The sequence below is a fragment of the Lycium barbarum genome, chromosome 4 (assembly GCF_019175385.1).
Source record: "Lycium barbarum isolate Lr01 chromosome 4, ASM1917538v2, whole genome shotgun sequence".
NCBI classification, from domain to species: domain Eukaryota; kingdom Viridiplantae; phylum Streptophyta; class Magnoliopsida; order Solanales; family Solanaceae; genus Lycium; species Lycium barbarum.
In genome coordinates, this window is record NC_083340.1 from 26,812,277 (window position 1) to 26,826,683 (window position 14,407).

Below are 14,407 nucleotides of genomic sequence, written 5' to 3' on the forward strand. Positions count from 1 at the left end.
AAGTTAAACTTTTTTTTAAAAAATAAAAAATTAACAGTGATTATTTTAAAGTTTTGAGTTGTTTGGTCAAATACTAGTTTTTCCTCAAGAGCACTTTTGAAATTTTAGTCAAGCACAAATTATTACTACAATCTAATATATACAAAAATACTTTTCAAATTGATTAGCCAAACATGGCGATCTTGACACAAAAGCATTTTTCACATTAAGGAATTTTTGGCCAAACAGCCTGCAGTGAACTCAATTTTTTCTTCTTTTAAGCTAAACTAAAGATCAAAACAGAATACTGGAAGCAAAAAAGAATGATTATATAAATGAAGCAACATTAAAAGGCTTTGTCTCAATACTTACAAAAGAATAAACCATTTAATAAAACAAAAATTAACATGACAATTTAGACACCAAGAAGATCATACACCAGTTTCTTGATGTCTCTTCTCAACTCGAAAGCAAAATCTTGAATTGTTTTTCTCCCAACGAATGGCAATCACATCATCCTGTTTCAGATTCCTTCTTTTCACAAACTCAGTCGTCCAGGCTTTAACGAGTTGAAAGTTATTAGTTGCCCATTTCTTGAGGGTCAAAATATGTTCAGTTTGTGTATCCAAATCAAATACAGTTACATCAATCCCACATTTACCTTGACAAACTATAGCTTGTTGTTCCTCATTCAAGAAAGGCAAAATATAACTCTTCACTTCTTGTCTACGTAACAATAGCCTTGAAGCTCCATTCACATCGCTCTTAGTCAACTTCTTAGTTATCCAATGCCCTTCTTCCCCCACCATTAGACATTGCCGTTTGGGGTCGTTCGTTGATTCTTGGAACAACGACCTTTTTGTACCACAATTACCGGAAGATGAAGAATCTTGACTACCAATGGAACATTGGAGAGTCATTATAGTCGAAGAGGTATCGGGTGTGGATGGTGGAGAAAGACAGAGAGCAGTGGACGGTGACGATGATGTTGATGATGGCGGATGAGGAGGAGGAGGATTATTGTTTGCAATTGGTTTCGAAGCACCTAAGTTTTCAAGAAGTTCTGGAAACAGAGACAAATTGTGCAACCTTTTGGGAGCACAATTACCTGATGCATTGTTTGATGAAGCAGAAGAATCTTGACTAATTATAGTCGAAGGTGTGCCCGGCAAAGAAAGACACAGGACAGTGGAAACTTCTGGAAATAGAGAAAAAGTGGGCTCTGAAGGGTTTTCAGAAGTTTCTGGAAACAGAGACAGGGTTGAAATTTCTGAAAACAAAGCAGTGTCGTCGTCGTCGTCATCTAGAATGGCCATGGGGTACATTAAAGAAAAATCATCAGTACTAGTACTAGAAAGAGGAGTTGATGTTAGTGTTGATGACAACTGAGGAGGAAGAAAATAGCTAATTGGGTTGGCATCTACAACACTATCTTCTGCAGACAACATTGGAACATTGTGGTGATCATTCACATTATCAACGTCTTCCATGGAGTAAGTGAAATTAAGCAGTATGAAGAATATTTTTTGGAAAGTAAGCAGTATGAATGAATGAATAAAGAATAGAGGGTCTAGTGACCCTTTTATTGATTTGTTGATTTTTCCCATGTAGACACGGATTGAACTTGAGGTTTCTTGATTTTTTTTCCGAGTCAAAATCAACCTAGGATTAATTAACGCAGTCCGAACCAGGACTGGAAAAAGGAAAATTCGTAAGATTTTGTCCCATGTACTTTCCTTAATAATAATCTCTAGTTTTGTTACTTTTATAATAATTTTGAGTTATAACAATGATTTTATCAAATTGCATGAAACGGGAAAACATCAAGCAATTAACCCTTCCAAATTAACAATGTATTAATTAGTTTTTGCGAATTTTTGACCAAAATAAGCTATTATTTAAACTAATTCACCAAAATAATACATTTTTAATTTTTTTTACAGAACTAGCATAAACGTATTCCTGAGTAACGTATTAGGCATTATTTTATTCAAAAATTCTAACAGGAAAAACAGCTAATAAGTGGACGGCGTTAAAATAAAAGTCGTTACTGACAGTAACGATTTAGTCCTATTACGTATCCTAAGATCACGACTATTAGTGGTCTCTTCATTTAAAATAACGATGTGTTCAGTGTAACTATACAATAAGCATGAGTCCATGAACGACCAAGGGTAGTTCGGTAAACTCACCTTGTACAGAATTTATATAGCTCCGTATTTTCTCACAAATTCTCCACGCACCTAGAACGTTCTCCTTTCAGGTGTGCTTCTTTTCCGTACTATTTCTCTTGCTCGATTGGTAGTTCTAGAAGAATCAATTCTTTTCTCTTCTGTTCCAGATTTTCAAGGGCGGATCTTTGCTTTCTCATCTGGGTGTTGCATTTTGGTAAGTTTATCTTAATTTTTTACCCTAATTTTCTTCTAATTTACCAATTTTATGGCTTAAATTCATTGTTGTTGTCAGTATTTTCCTGAACTCTCTCTTCAATGTTTCTCGGCTTCTTTTCCATTGTACTTCTGAGCTATTGTGTGCTGCTTCATCCGATTTTCATGTGGGTTCTTTTGTTCTTCCTCTTTTTCTTTGTTTGCTTAGCTTTATGGTGGTGGATTTTCTTAGCAAGATCGAAACACTTAGATCATTCAAAAAATTAGAGGAATAAGGGAATTTATGAAAACAAAAAGTATAACATTTTCCTTATCAGTATTTTCTCAGCATACTTGTGTTTCAAACTTTACTTTCAGATTTAATCTGTCCTAATTTTTTGTTGAGTTGCTTTATGTGTTTCATGTGATGGTATGGCTTGAAATAAGTGGTGGGACTAAATTTACCGCATTTGAAACACTTGACTTTGACCTCCGATTTTTTCGAGATCGTTTCTACTATTGTTGGCTTACTTTATTCAGCAAGGTAATTTGGTCTCATTATTGTTATATTCATCGTTTACTTTTGTTTAGTGTATATATGTGATTAAATATATTATTTTTATGATTTAATGTTGGAGGTTCTTATGAGGATTATGAGTTGTAAAGGTGAGATTTATAATACAAAAGGAGAGAACAATGGAGTGCCAATTTTCAGTTGAGAGGGGGATGATTTGAAGCTAAAGGTATTTAGGCATTGGGATCACATAGTAATCATTATGAGTTGTTTGCATCGTTCATTTGTTCTTACAAAGTCATGCACGATTTTGCAAACTATGTTGCATAATAACTAGATTACTTGTACATTTATTTGGCTTATGCGACAAGCTGATTTTCTGTGCTATTTTTGTTGACCTTGATGCATCTTTCTGAACAAAATCATATTACCTCAATCGTCCACCTTGATTACTGAGTTAGAAAAATTTATATTGAAAAAAAAGGAAAATAGGTGTATTCTTTCCGAAATTTATGAATGGACTGAAAATGTCTTTTCAGTTTTTGGTTCAGTAGCTCTATTATGGTACTTCCTTTGTAATGGAATGGTATAAGATTTAACTTATTTTGGTTTCTTACGCTCCTTCGCATAGTAATGTACTTTTGTCAAACATTTCAACTTTCTTCTCTATATTAAAGTGTTCTATAGTAAGAGGTGGCGCTTTTTAACGCCTCTCTATTACTATATTGTACATCTAAATACCAGTAATTCACTTGATGACAAGAAGGGGTTGCTCAAGTGGTAAACACTCTAAAAAAAATCGCTTGTAAAAAACAAAAAAGAAAAGCTAGTGATTCACTTGGCTTTGATATCATGTCTTCCCAACTGATTTTTCAAACCAAAAGTTGAAAAAGTTGTCTATTCTGTTAATACTTCTTCGAGAATCCCTCACTTTTCTTTCATTGAGAGGTTTCTCCCATGCTATCATATTGAGCATTTGTTCTTAGTGTGCTATATCATTTGCATGGAAATCCTTGGAAAGTGGAATAAGGAGTATACGACTGTTCTAATTTTTGTTTCCAAATACTTGCCTTCTAAAATTTTCAATTACATGTTTGCAAACTTATGAGACAATCATTTTATTATGCATCCACTAAACATGACCTCTTGCAAAAAGAAATTGAAGTGTTTAGATGTCAACATACCAAATCACAGTTAGAAGAATTTAAACTAGATTTAATTTATATTAGTTTTTCTCCTTGTAGAGGGAAATTGTAAAAGTAGAGTTTTTCAATAGCAGGAAGTCATAAATAATGGAAGTAGTATTAGTTTTCAACTATGGGCATATTCATTAGAACAATCATTTGATTACATTAACTGTGGGCATATTCATTAGAACAATCACTTGATAAGACTGAGGCATTCCTATGTCTTAGACCATATGTAAACAAATAAGTATACCCTAAGCTATGCATGTTGATACAGATTATCTATCCACTGTCTACCTCTTTTGCATTCCTTCCTCCTCTGCTTGCTCGTCTATCTTATATACAGCTCGTGATGGATACTTGCACAGACCATGCTTGGTATTAGTTTCATTTGTCACACAACTTCATTTCTTGCCCACCAAATGTTGTAAATCAGATTGATAAAATGAAATTCAATATCAAAACACTAAAAAGGGAAGCATCGCTGTAATGTGTACAAACATAAACACTTCACAGTGTTTTTCTTAGATCTAGAAACAAAGTTCTACTGAAAAACTTTTTAAAAATTTATTCATATTATTTGTATTAGACAAAAATAAATTTGAAGAAGACAATAATTGAATGTGCCACATATCCCTTATATCTATAGGTGCTTCTTTGTACAACACTATTTGTAGTGCCTCAGTGCCACTCCCATAACCACACCATTCACTATTTTTTTTTTTTCCCTTTTCCATTAGTTCAGAGCTTTATGTTGAAGAATTTTGGTTATTTTGTTAATGAGGTTTTGGTTTCTTTCTTGGGAATGGGGATGGTAAATTTCGGAGTTTTAATATATAACAGTACTGGTTATTTGTTTATTTGACTGCAATATAATGGTCAGCCACTTTGGCTTTCGCAGGATTTTCAAATTCAAATTTCCTCAAGCAAAAAAAGCAAGAAAGTACTCTGACTGATAGGGGTAACTTCTCGATTTTTTTCTGTCCTATATGTTTAGTTATAATGCACAATGTTTGTTCTTTTTATTCTATGTTATAGTAAATTGACGTTTGTGCTTTAAGATCAAATTATACATTAGGATTGCAAAAATTCCAATTCTATGATAAAGCAAAATCACTCGGTGATCAGCCATTATTTGAGGAATTTTATATGTTTCGTGCAATGGTGCGGAGTGAAGGTGAAAAGTGCTTGACATATGTGCACGAGGTTGATAGAATTCATTTACAAGCCGATTATAAAAAAGATGGAGTACATGTTGACCATATACGTCCCTCTGTTCGTAGGTGAGGAAAAGGTGGTGTTGCTGGTAGGAGGGAACGTGCTATTAAGAGAGGTCAAGTGTCTATCGAAATGGATGAAATGCATCAGGAAGATGCCCAAGCAGTCCCGGAAGATGATCCAGCAACAACAAATTGTAATATTAGTTCCACTTCAAGAGGCGACACTCACGAATTCACTCAGGCATCAGCTATGACATATCAACCAACAACTACTCAAATTGTGCCATACATGACGCCACAAACTCCACAATATTCAAGAGATCCAAGTTTTTCGTCTTTTGAGAATATATTTGTTGAGAATGGTCCTGTTTTTAACTCATCGCCTGTGCAAATGTCCATCGATATCCCTGAGGCCACTAATAGAGATGATGGGCAGGACTGCAATATTGAGATACAAGGTAATGAGTTGGATGATTCCAACGATGAAGTGGATGGTGAACCATCAATGAGGCAGAAGCGTAAAATTATTCGTAAGCGTTGTGCGACCGGGAGTCACTTTCTTGATCAGCACGGTAGGATTAAAAAGCAGCGCTGTAGAGGTAAAAAGCAGCAAGGTAGAAGCAAAAATAAATGAATGCATCACTAATAGTTTGGCTTGTAAGTAAGATGAAGGCACATAATCTCGCTGATCTAGTTTAGTAGGAATGATCTCCTTTTTTTTTTTTTTTTTTTGCTAACTGTAAGTAAGATGAAGGCACAGTTGGTGTATTATTTTTTTTTGCTTTTTGTATTCAGCTACGTTTTCTATGCTATGGTGCAAAGAAGTTTTAATTGGAAGTCATGATTGTATTTGATTTTTGCTAGCAAGTACTGTAAGTTTTAATTGGAAGTCATGTATTAGCTATGGTTTTTGCTAGCAAGTCATCAGCAGTTTAGTAGGAATGATTTTTTTTTTTTGGCTCACTGCTGGTGTTGTTTTGAAGCTGGAAAAGAAACAGTTATGGTGTATTAGTCTTTTTTTGCTTTTTGTATTCAGCTATGGTGTAAAGAAGTGAAATTTTATGAAAAGATTTCCATGAGGCATTTATATGTATTTCTTCACTTTGTTCCTACAGATGCTGAACTTCACTTTATTCATACAGGTGCTGGTTTATTTCTACTGGTTATGCATTTAGTTAATTAACTAGAAAAGATTAGTACAGGTGCTGAACTTCACAAAAGTTTCATGTAATGAGGCTGGCCAAATACTTGTTGGAAGAGATGTCTAAGATGAATATTTCTATGTAATGAGGCTAGCCAAATACTTGTTGGAAGAGACTTAGATTTTCTGCTATATTCATCTCATTTATAGTCTAGAGCTATATTCATCTCATCTCATGCAGTGTAATATTTAGGAAATGGATCCTCAGTAAGGTTTCAAAATTGGTTAACAAAAAAATTAAGCTCATGTCAGATGTGCATGCTTAAGTATACATAGTAGAGAATTTAGGAAACACGTATTGATCGCTCCTACATAAAATTTAGGAAACTGAGCATATTGATCATATAAAATAAAGAAGCAAAAAAAAAAAAATTAACTGATTACTAATGAACTAATATAATAACTTGACAAACTCGACTAACACTAAGTTTGACTATGGGTTGGACATTGATGCCTATCATGTCCAGTTTGCCTACACAACCCGCAAGCTTTGCGCATGCCTAGTTTGAGTAGAAACGTAACTGTCAGTTACGTTTTATCCTAAAATCGTAACTCCTAGTTACGGCTTTAACATCAGTCAATGTCAGATTAGATAGAAGGATTGTTCGTATTTGGATTCTCTAAAGTCGTTACTGACAGTAACGTATTAGGAATAATATGTTACTAACAGTCACGAATTCGATTTTAACACCGTTAACCCCAGCTATTTTTTCCGTTAGAATTTTTGAATAAAATAATGCCTAATACGTTACTCAGGAATACGTTTATGCTAGTTCTGTAAAAAAAAAAAAAAAAAAACGTATTACTTTGGTGAATTGGTTTAAATAATAACTTATTTTGGTCAAGGCTTTTTGCTTAATACATTGACAACCCTTTAAACTTGTTAGTAAATTGTATTTAAACAATCGGATCATAGCTTGGTCTAATTGACTGTCTGAAAACATAAAAAATTGTTATCATTTATACACATTAATATCAATTAAGGGTGTTCATTGTTCAGTTTGAGACAGTTTTTTCAATGAAAATCAAAATAAATCCAAATCAAATATAGTGCACAATTAGTTATTGTTGGTTTGGTTTTCGATTTTTAAAAAACCTAATGCTATTTTCCTCTTTCATTTTCTTTACTAAGATTAAGAAAGAGATAAGGGACAAAAACATATCCTAACGATTACTTTTTTTTTTTAGTTTCATACCTAAACTATCATAAGATTGAGAAAACTACCTAAACTATCGCTATCTAGTTTGCAAAACACATCTGAACTAAATGTGTGAACTCGCTCTCCAAAAGGCAAGTGAAGCTGAAATTTTCTCAAAAAATTGTCCACAGGGCATAAGTAATGCTATGGTGGCACATACATGAAAATTAAAAAATAATATTTTTTTATAAAAAAAAAATGTATATTTTTTTTTAAATCTGGATTTTTTAAAAAAATATGATTAAAAAAATGAAAAAGTTGATCTTTTTTTAAAAAAAAAATGTGAAACTAAATAATCAGTTTTCTTTTTAAAAAAAAAAAATCCATTTTTTAAGCTATTTTTTTTATTTTCTATAATTTTTTATATTTTTTTACAAAAATTATTATTTTTCAGTTTGTTTTTTAAAACAAATAGTTTTTTTTTAATAATTTCCATGTAGGTGCCATTGTGACATTATTTATCCACATGGACAACACTTGGTAACATTTTTATATAAAATGGAAGGTGTAGATCACATGCCATTTAAGAATAATTTGAGGTGTATTTTGCAAACTAGATAGTGATAGTTTAGGTAGTTTTCTCAAACTTTTGATAGTTTAGGTATGAAACTAAAAAAAAGTGACAGTTGAAGTGTGTTTTTTACCCTTATCTCATTAGGAAATAATTTTTCATCGGCTTAATACCTAGATAGGCCCTTAAACTTGACACGTTTTGTAAGATAGACATTCAAACTTTATCAGTGATCAGATAGACCCTTAAACTTGACAAAAGTGTATCTCACAGGCATCTCGTGATGACATGGCAAATGCATGTTTGTACACACAGCTAAGCGATTGAATAACTCAAATTATGCTTTCTTTTTTTTACTCAAATTACTCTACATATGTAATTGACTTTTTACATTTCCAAAAACAACTCCATGGGTGTCTCGTAACTCCTCCATGATATCCTCATATTCTTCTCCTTCACCATTGGCTTCATGTTCTCCATAGCTACGATGACCTTGTTTTGGTAATTAAATTATTACTATATCACTAGAAAATATAATTTTATAGAAGAAAACTCAGTAAGATACAATTATACAAATAAATCGTTTGATGTAATTTCTAATGTGCTTACTGTGAAAATGAAGCATTAAACCCAACACATGGATATTTCTAAACATCAAATCTTGTACTCAAGAAATGGGTATTCTTGGCTGTGGTTTATGGCGTCAAAACTTGGAGAAAGTCTGTAGGTGAGGTCCGATTCTAAGCAAAGTTTTTTAACTCATATGACCAAATTGAGTGAGTATTTTGAAGGGCCGGGCTTTTTTTGGGAAGAAGATGGAATTGGTTTGGGGTGGGGAGGTGGGGGATGTAAAGGGTTAGAGGGTGGGAGGGGTTTGTTTTTTCTTTTTCCTTAATATATTTCTTTAACATAAGTACTTTTCAAATTTTTGATATATAATTTAGTTATATTTTTATAAACTTTTATAAAAATTACACGTGTCATTCAATAATTGGTCCACTCAACACATTATAAGCAAGTGTATTTCACACACTTGACCTTACGTACACGAGTGTTTAAAAGATTCACTTTTGTCAAGTTCAAGTGTCTATCTTATAGAATATGTCAAGTTTAATGAGTTTGGATTCATTGAATTCACAGAATTTTTTTTAGAAATGACCTTAATGTGTAAAGTTCATTAGCCTATAAGAGATAAATAAAATTTTGATGAAAAAGTTTACAAAATATTTAAGATTATTTGTAATAACTAATATTTGCATACACAGAACTGGTAATTGAAAATGTATGCAACCCTCCTGGGAAAGGGTAGTCTATTTACACATTCATCTTTTGATGAAACAGAACAGATATAAGACGTATCATCCTACTCATTTTTGCCAACCTTCTCGTCATATGTAACGAAGGGCAATGGGAGCGACTTGAATGCTCGGTACTCCCCAACATTGTTTAGGTGCTCATTCTCCAATCTGAAAAGAACAATCATAACTCAAACGTATCCATTTTCATTCGTCTGTCATAAGAAACTAGCGGCGAAAAAAGAAGAAAAAGTATACCGTTGAACTCCTAATATAGCACAGGGACAATAAAATTTACCTAAAGAAGTTCCAAATGCCACGACGAAGAATTTCTAAGCTTGCAAATGTGCTTGTTATGACTTTTCCACGTAGTGGGCACATGTCAAAACTCAATACTACTTGCAGCCACACAAATCTCAGGAGAACCTCGAGAATCTACCATCAAATGAGCAAGAAAATATTAGATTGGGAAAGAATAGACAAGGGACTTTATGTTTCATCAACTTGGAAACTTTACCATAGCTATGTAATATGCAGTTTTGTGGGGTAGCAGTAGCTTGTCTCTTAGAAGAAAATTTCTCGACTTATGTTGAAGAAGACCCCAGTCCATCTTGATATCCCAAGATATGTTTGCCAGAGCTGCAACAAACGAGCTAGCCAAAGCCCACACTTTCCAAGTCGTTTTTTTCCGTAGTCTGAATGTTGACTGAAGGACAACTGACAGAAGCATCGAGAAATAGGTGAAACTGTTGAATCCATGCTGCATCTTTTTCTCTTCCACTAATCGTCGCATACACTGGACATTAATTGGATCCATTGAGTACACTCCGATAGGCTAATGTATTGGTTATGACAAAATGTATGAGTACCTGGAAGAATCGAATCCAATAAGGAATTGCAGCTGAAATGTAATAGAAGACGATGTAGACATCACTAACATGGCACATTTTTCGTCCAGTAGAGGCTTTTCCCCAACCATAATAACAAATGTAGTATACGAAACTTCTTATCGCTTGTGTCTGAGGTCAAGCAGATGCAGAAAGAGGTCAGAAATCCAAATTAAAAAAGAAGAAGAAGATCCATATCACCTATTGATTGTCCAATAAAGTAAGAAACCTGGCTGGCTAGCTGGTCTGATAAGAAAAAATCTATCATATTGACCTGCAGATAAACACTATCAACTCTTGTAAATTCAACCAAAAGTCGACAAAAACATATTCTACATACAGACAGACCTTTCTCTAACAGGCAACAGCCATTCTCTATAATAACATTTCATTATAACAGCTATGTTTTTTGTGGAACCGATCTTTCATTTATGTTATATTATATGTTCTTTATAACAACATTTCGCTATAACAATCAAAAAGTATCGGAACAAACGATGCTGTTACAGAGAAGTTTGACTTGTAAATAGAATTCAAGCATGGTGGAGTCAACCACCATTGACTTATATATAGAATTCAAGCATAGTAGGATCAACCACCTTGTAAAAAGGAGCACAAATACTACGAAATAGACTTCGAATAAGGAAGAAACGGCTCGAACGATAGATGATGTTAAAAGGACAGAGACATATGAGGACTAAACCCTGCATTTGAATCAGAGAATTGATTAGACAAAATGTAAATGATTATAGTGCTCAACCGGCATTTAACTTGTATTTGAAATCTCACAATGAGTAAGCCCAAAGGGACCAGTTCGACATATGTCTCGTGATCTTGAATCCTCGAGTCCATCCTGATATGCAATTGTACCAGGCAAGTGGTGAGTACAAAAACTGCAAGACCAGAGACTAAAAGGAAAACTTCCCTGTGATCTAATTCGGTTCCTGGCTTGAATCCTAGTATAAACGCGTAGTTGATTCTATAGCACCTCCACAAGTATATATTTGCAGCACAAAAAAGCATATGTAAGATGATGTATCCGTAGAAACTGCAAGATAATTTAAGGTATATATTTCAGATCTAGCTGTGTTCTTTCATTTTAACCATGGATTATTTGAAGATCCAAAAAATTTCTTAACCTGTAAAGGGGGAAGATGCTATCCAAGTACAATGTAGCCTCCTCTTTGTCCAATAACTTTCTTGTTTGTATGATTAACCCAACCGCAATAATTAGAGCAATTGAGAATCCACAGAAGAACCCTGAACATAGAGAACAAAGGATAAGCTATAAGCTAAACAGATGTTGAGAACTGTGAATAATTTTTTTAATAAAGAGCAGTTCTCAACCTGAACGAAATCGTAAGCTGTGTTTCTCTCTTTTTCTTTTTGGCCTTAATAATTTGATGCCATCCCCTTGCTCAGAATTGGAAAAGTGCTTGACAAATGTTGCTTCTACCTTCTTCAGTAGACTACTAACCTAGAACATGAAAAACAAACGAAGTGAATCTATAATGGAGCATAAAAAAATCCGGAGTATATTAATATGGACAAGGCATGCAAGCTTAGGGTAGTTACTAATTAAGGGTACTACAACCTGCCATCTTATCATATATAGTTTTCATTTCTGTAAGAAAATACTTCTTAGTGTTAATATTCAGAGAATTCAGAGGATTTTTAACATTCAATTAATACACCTTAAGTAAAGTGGCTTTTCACATTCGTTTGCAACACAATGAAAATTTCATGCATTTTAACATAACATATACTGCTTTTTGAACCATTAAAATAGTGTAGCTTAAATCAAAACACTTAAATTAAACAGTAGGCTATTTGGTCCATCGAATAGCGGTGTTTTTCTTTTCAACATGTATGCTCTTTTCTTTAGCATACTTCCTTTTATCTAACAAACTGAAAAGCACTAAAGAAAATAATCCAAATCCCTTGATTGGATTCAGTGAATTTGAACAGACCTCATCAGAACTTCCAATATAGGAGTTATCCACGACTTTCATGTACGGTCTCATCACCTTTCTTGAAGTAATCTGCAGTTGGCCATTCATAAATCAATTAGTGGTAACTAAAGAAGTACTGTTGTTGTCACATAATGCAATTTTTCTGTACCTATTCCACGAACTGAAATTTTATTCAGAAAGCTAAATATGCACCTGATGCGTGTCTGACCTTTTCATATTTTTCTAGGATCTTAGAAAATGCTGAGAGGTTCATAAAACTGGTTCATCAGTGAAAGAAGAGTCAGATAAACACCGAAGAAAAATTGGAAGCACCAAAATATCTCTTTTGCAATTTAAAAAGTTAATTAGATCCTTTTCTTGAGAACCTGTACTGATTTAGGTGGCAAAGTTTCTGGTAGAACTCAACGAAGGCCTTTCTCAACTTTTCTTCAACTTCCTTTAGCTCATCTTGACTGAAGCTACACTCTTTCTCGGTGGTACCAAGTAATAGTCTTTCTACCGATGATTTTGGAGTGCCAGATGTATTTTGAATTTTGACGCATTCAAGAACGTCTGAGGGAGTACGTCCATGTTGATCTAATGAAGGATCTTTATTATTGCTTGAAGAAGAAGCTGGTTTTATGGGGTTCTCGCCAAACTTGTCCACTTCTTTTGTGAAGTCGAGGTTGTCTTTCTCTGCATTTTAGACATCTAATAAGTGCAAAGCAAATCTTATGAAATAGAAGCTTACAATCAGAATGTCAGCTGCGTTTTCACCACCTTGCTAGTCCATGAACCCTTTACATCATAGCAACCAAATATATTATGTCAAAGAATTCTTCTGATAATCATGTTTGATTAGTCTTAGTACATAATCTGAATAGAGAACTATGCACTTTTCTAGAAGATTAGGGTATAATTTCCCATTAAGGCTCTCATTTCTATTTGTATTCACCATCATTCATGATCAAAAAGCCTTTCAAGTATATGTTTATGGAATATGCGGAGAGTAGCTATGTTGCTTAGATCTTTCAAAAATATCATTATACCCATGTCAGATCCTCCAAAAACACTAACCATATCCCAAACACCTTTCAATGAAGTTAAGAGTACTAACTACTAAAGCATGATAATTCAAGTAACTAAAAATAAAAACTTAAGCTATAATTACACTAAGTGTATATGTGATGACGAATTTGACCTCCAGATGTGCACCCGTGTAGATAGGTGCACTCGTATCCGAGCAACATAGCAGACAAAGTTCTACAGTATTTGCACTAGCCAAAGGCTTGTAATGACTGAAAAAGGTGATAGTTTACTGGACTTACCTTCACTCAACGCCCTGCTTGGAGAAGTAATCTTTGAGGATGCTGCAGTAGTAGCTTTGTCTGCAGGCAAATCTTTGGTATCCTTTTCTTTTACCTTTTCCCGGAGAGCTATCAAAGCATCCATTTGTTTGGCCAATTCAGCAGCTTCTCCCTTTGCCTCTTCCACTTTGTCCTTGTAAAAGCTATTAACTCTTTCAAGCTCATTATCCAATTTTTCAAAAATTGACTTTTCAGCTTCTCCTAGATCAGCTGGTACACACAACTTTCGATTTGATAACTTTGTCCAATTCTTTTGTTGGCTTTTCCCAATTTCACTTTCTTGATTCTCAATATCTCCTTTCTTCGTGCAGTCTATACCTTTCAAGAGGTGTTTGAGCTCGCCATAGTCCATATAAGCCTCAATCCACTCAGGCACCATTTGATCCTTAAATTCTCTCCCAAACTTCATTTTTTAAGTAGTCAGCAGCTTGGATTCTCTCTAGCTATTATAGAAGCCAAGATCATGTAAGAACATGTATTACAGACTACCAAATATCCAAATACATGTTCTTTGGTGATAGTTGTACCCTTTTTTTTTTCTTTTTTTTTTGGTTACGGTGTTGTCCGGGCCAGTTTGCGCGCATTTGGATATTTGTAAAAATTATAGGCATAGAAACACATTGTATATTGATGAAAGAGCAGAAAGAGTTGAGAAAGAAAATGAGTTGTACTCCTAACTATACAAAGTTATTTTGCTTCAATCGATGCAAAATTCTTTTTCTTTAACAA

At 33.9% G+C, this 14,407-nt stretch overlaps 3 protein-coding genes across 5 annotated transcripts; 1 reads left to right on the forward strand and 2 right to left on the reverse strand.

Moving 5' to 3' along the window:
- Window positions 1-160: 160 nt before the first annotated feature.
- On the reverse strand, window positions 161-1,445 carry LOC132638315 (uncharacterized serine-rich protein C215.13-like). Its single transcript, XM_060355248.1, has one exon. It carries the CDS (start codon window positions 1,425-1,427, stop codon window positions 411-413), a length of 1,017 nt encoding a protein of 338 aa, XP_060211231.1. The 5' UTR covers window positions 1,428-1,445; the 3' UTR covers window positions 161-410.
- Window positions 1,446-2,229: 784 nt separating this feature from the next.
- On the forward strand, window positions 2,230-6,103 carry LOC132635661 (uncharacterized). Of its 3 annotated transcripts, XM_060352139.1 has the most exons (3): window positions 2,230-2,367; window positions 4,948-5,007; window positions 5,330-6,103. In XM_060352139.1, exon 3 carries the CDS (start codon window positions 5,397-5,399, stop codon window positions 5,898-5,900), a length of 504 nt encoding a protein of 167 aa, XP_060208122.1. In that variant the 5' UTR covers window positions 2,230-2,367; window positions 4,948-5,007; window positions 5,330-5,396; the 3' UTR covers window positions 5,901-6,103. The 3 variants fall into 3 exon arrangements, with proteins under 3 accessions (XP_060208122.1, XP_060208124.1, XP_060208123.1); XM_060352141.1 differs by lacking the exon at window positions 4,948-5,007 and having other exon boundaries at window positions 2,233-2,367; XM_060352140.1 differs by lacking the exons at window positions 2,230-2,367; window positions 4,948-5,007 and adding an exon at window positions 5,023-5,252.
- Window positions 6,104-9,362: 3,259 nt separating this feature from the next.
- LOC132635662 (phosphate transporter PHO1 homolog 5-like) lies at window positions 9,363-14,407 on the reverse strand. Its single transcript, XM_060352142.1, has 13 exons — window positions 13,640-14,407; window positions 12,698-13,007; window positions 12,541-12,589; window positions 12,330-12,401; window positions 11,707-11,836; window positions 11,499-11,619; window positions 11,149-11,407; window positions 10,959-11,063; window positions 10,589-10,633; window positions 10,342-10,491; window positions 9,990-10,268; window positions 9,771-9,907; window positions 9,363-9,643 (listed from the first exon to the last, which is right to left on the reverse strand). Exons 1-13 carry the CDS (start codon window positions 14,085-14,087, stop codon window positions 9,541-9,543), a joined length of 2,208 nt encoding a protein of 735 aa, XP_060208125.1. The 5' UTR covers window positions 14,088-14,407; the 3' UTR covers window positions 9,363-9,540.

Bases quoted from the DNA above. Each gene is read 5' to 3' on its own strand.
- LOC132638315 (XM_060355248.1), bottom strand. From the start codon at position 1,427: ATGTTGTCTGCAGAAGATAGTGTTGTAGATGCCAACCCAATTAGCTAT.
- LOC132635661 (XM_060352139.1), top strand. From the start codon at position 5,397: ATGGATGAAATGCATCAGGAAGATGCCCAAGCAGTCCCGGAAGATGAT.
- LOC132635662 (XM_060352142.1), bottom strand. From the start codon at position 14,087: ATGAAGTTTGGGAGAGAATTTAAGGATCAAATGGTGCCTGAGTGGATT. The intron at 12,590-12,697 runs GTTCTCAAGAAA...CTGATGAACCAG, and splicing joins TGCCACCTAAATCAGTACAG to TTTTATGAACCTCTCAGCAT. The intron at 11,620-11,706 runs GTTGAGAACTGC...CTCTATGTTCAG, and splicing joins CAGCTTACGATTTCGTTCAG to GGTTCTTCTGTGGATTCTCA.